At 31.7% G+C, this 3,550-nt stretch overlaps 1 protein-coding gene across 1 annotated transcript; it reads right to left on the bottom strand.

Moving 5' to 3' along the window:
• Positions 1-677: 677 nt before the first annotated feature.
• Positions 678-3,315, bottom strand: LOC119674510. The gene is made up of 3 exons (XM_038085652.1): positions 3,285-3,315; positions 1,186-1,356; positions 678-1,020 (listed from the first exon to the last, which is right to left on the bottom strand). The coding sequence occupies exons 1-3, from the start codon at positions 3,303-3,305 to the stop codon at positions 874-876; spliced, it is 339 nt and encodes a 112-aa protein (XP_037941580.1). The 5' UTR covers positions 3,306-3,315; the 3' UTR covers positions 678-873.
• Between the last annotated feature and the right edge of the window lie 235 nt (positions 3,316-3,550).

Here is a 3,550-nt window from a genome sequence, read left to right as displayed (position 1 = left end):
ATACATTAATTATTTTAATGAAAATTCAAAAAATAAGCTAACGACATAATTACAAAACACAAAAACAAAATATGTTCGCAAAATTTCTTCATAGAAGCGGAATTTCGCTGTAATTAGCGATTAATGTTCACTTAAAAATGTCCTAATTGTGCAAGTAGAAAATTGGCTCAAATTATCTTTGGAATTATGAAATTATGAAGTAGCTTGTTTGCAGTAAAATGTAATTACAGCAATTGTTGCTGCCGCAATGCAACTGTACCCGTGCCATACCCATACCCCTACCCGTGCCATACCCATACCTATGCCCATGCCCATATCCATGCCCGTTCTTGCAACAACTGTAGCACAACGTCAGCACTAATAATTATGTTTAACAATGCGCTAATAACGTTTATTAAAACCATATAAGATTTTCTATTTAGCATTCATTTGGCTCATTTATTCCCTACAAGCCCAGACCCAGACCCAGACTAACAGCAGCACCCAGCTTCACTGCACATTCGTCGTACGTCGTGAGTCGAACGTCGCATGGTGCAAATATGCATATTCAAATGTTTAAGCCTGGTTATCCGTACGACTATATTAGCTCCACTGGTTGGGCGCAGAACCACCCAATGACAAATTACACAAATCCTTGTGAAGCACATTAATGCCAACAATAAATTAATCGCTGCAAATTAAAATGATGATGATGACAATGTTCCACTTTAATTGAAATGTACGTGAACGAGTTTCTAAATACGAAATGCTCAGATTCACTTACATACACAAGTGGCAATTTGGTTTATTTGCATAATTTATTACTTTACATTGCATTTCGTTATTTACTATTTAACTTATATGATACTCAAATAAATATGCCCCTACGAAATCCTACGTGTTAGGGGGAAAATTGATATTATGCTCTCCGTTTAAGCGACCCGCATCACGGACCTGCTGCTCAACACGTCTATCATCTTCATGTCCATCAATGCCAAGTCCGATGCGTTCAATAAATTTGGCAGAACGAAAACCATGTGTCTATAAATAAATATCCGTGGTAATTATTTATGTATATAAACATATATAGTATATATATGGTATCTATACTATATATAGTATGTAGTGTATAAACATATATATGACTATATGATATGATTATACATGATATAATATTCATACATTCTTTATTACTAAAGTACTTACTTCATAATAAAGTGCTCTTCTCTTCTGACTTATGGTAGGATCAAAATCCCAAGTGCTAGGCACATGAGTTAGAGGCTCACCAGCGACATTATTCTGTAAAGTTTCTGTGATAAGCCGATATATAAAACCTTCTATTGATTGCAAACTTAAACAGAACAACATGACTGTAAACTAAAAAGAAAAATTAATTATCAGCGGTATTACTTATTAACATATAATCTCTATTTATTTTTATATTTGTGGCATATAATAAATATAACAATGATATAGCAGTAGAATCGTAGAATAAAGAGAAAAAATGCGGACTACTGGAGCTTCCAGTGACGCTAGAACTGCTCCACTCCACTACAACTATTGCTGATCTTTTTTTTTGTCGTAGTAACCCTAACTGAACAGAAAATAGTCCGTTCATCGGATGAAAGCCAGAATATTAGCTGTTAAGGACATACTGCCATTGGGAGGATGCGGAAATAAAATAGTAACAATTTAAATTATTTAAACTTTTTCTACTATTATCCAGCTTTATCTTTATTTACATTCAGAAAAAAATTACCGAACTAAATTTTCTCTCCCTTATGGTCTCATTTAACGTCTACACTGATTAGACTTTGTAGTAAAAGCTTTTTTGACCACCCTTTGCACAATCTGAGGAAAATACAGCCAACTTCTAGTCAACGAAAATAATATAAAGGACAAACCCATACAGATAACATTTCTTTATAAATTGCTTTAGCTCGAAGATTTGATCAGTTACAGATGAATGGTGTTCTTGTATAAATCCCTTTGTCATGGCTACTCCTTATTATTTCTTTTCTCAAAATAGACATTTAGTTCCAGTTTTTTGTATTATCCTTCAAATTGCATTGTAGGTCGCAATTTCAATTTTTTAATAAGGTGCTTATAAAAATTTTAGTGCTTTTAGCAAGCACTTTTACACGTTTTTGAATTTGCATTTTTCAAAAGAAATTTATTATTTTCATTTGGATCGGTTCACTATATTTAATGATTTCAAGGGTGATATATAGCACACGAGATGCATCAGATTTTTTTTATTAACTGTATAATGCTGGAAAAATTTTGTTTTAGTAATTTAAATAAATGTTTTAGTGTTTAGTACTGTTAACTACCACTTTTGCTTATTGTATTATATATGTTATGGAACCCGAACATTTCTAGCTTATCGAAATATTCGAAACTCGAATATTAAATTTAAGGTTTAGTAGTTAAGTTATATTAAGTAAAACTTATGAATGGTTGAAACAATTTCACCAATCATAATTATATATATTCTAGTAATAAATATTTCACTCCCTCATTTGCCTAGCATTGAATGTGTCGACAAAACAATGGATTTACTCGCCCACATGAGGGAGTAAAGGTTTTTCCATAACCAACTCCAAACTATAGCAAAAGGAAGGAAACTTCAGTTATAAATGGGTTTCAGCAAAATCATCATACTCTCGCCCACATAAGGGAGTAAAGGTTCCTCCATAACCAACTCCAGAATAAGACTCCAGAAAGGAAAGGACTCCCTCTCTTGGACTGGGAACGAGCAAACATAACTGACACACTATATAGGAGCGAACTTGAACATTAAATACTTGCATAAGTGAAGTTAAGAAGTTTACTACGAAGTAAGTCTGAAGACAATACAATTTAATAATAGTGATTCATAGGCAATGTGGCATTAATTATTTTACTAAATGATGTTTAGAAATGTTGGTAAACTATTTTTCAACAATGAAGGGAATTTAAGTTTAGATAAAGTGAAACTGAAGTTTTTCCAGGTTTTTTTTTTAAATAAATCGTCCATTGTCCATTTCAAGCGGTTTTGAGTTTAGTGAACCTGGTATTAATCCTGTTTTATTTTTATGACTTATGCTAAATGTTGCTTTCACTTAATTCGAATGTTAAAGCTCTTCGACAGATGAACAGATCGATCACCTAACGTAATTTTATGAAATCAAGGAAGTTGGATCTTAAAAAAGACATTGTCAAGGCACATTTCACTGTAAAACCATATTCAACTGCACATATTTATTTATTTAAACAAATACTTCACTAAAAATAGAGTAATTATAACTTTTAATAAAACTTACACTAAATTTGATCAAATTCATTTTTAATATATCAGATTTGTTAATATTCTCACAAAAAAATATTTAAAATTTACTTTCAAAATGAGAAAGAAAAATATAAAACCGCAAATTAAACTTTTCGTCTTGATCGGTTGGAGAAGCTATTGATTACTAAACAACGAATGATTGCATAAATCTATCTGAAGTTGTAAAATATTAAAAAAAAAAACTGTTTGCATAAAAATCGAGAAGTAAACAAACCGAACGAGTTGAAGAAACGCTACATG

The sequence above is a fragment of the Teleopsis dalmanni genome, chromosome 2, assembly GCF_002237135.1.
Source record: "Teleopsis dalmanni isolate 2A chromosome 2, ASM223713v2, whole genome shotgun sequence".
In the NCBI taxonomy this organism is placed as follows: domain Eukaryota; kingdom Metazoa; phylum Arthropoda; class Insecta; order Diptera; family Diopsidae; genus Teleopsis; species Teleopsis dalmanni.
Note: the sequence above shows the minus strand (reverse complement) of the source record. Positions and strands in the feature narration are given on the sequence as shown.

Excerpts from the sequence above, each read along its gene's own strand:
- LOC119674510 (XM_038085652.1), bottom strand. The coding sequence starts at position 3,305 with ATGAATTTGATCAAATTTAGT. Across the intron at positions 1,357-3,284 it reads TGAATTTGATCAAATTTAGT|TTTACAGTCATGTTGTTCTG; the intron begins GTAAGTTTTATT and ends TTTTCTTTTTAG. Across the intron at positions 1,021-1,185 it reads GAAGAGCACTTTATTATGAA|ACACATGGTTTTCGTTCTGC; the intron begins GTAAGTACTTTA and ends ATTTATTTATAG.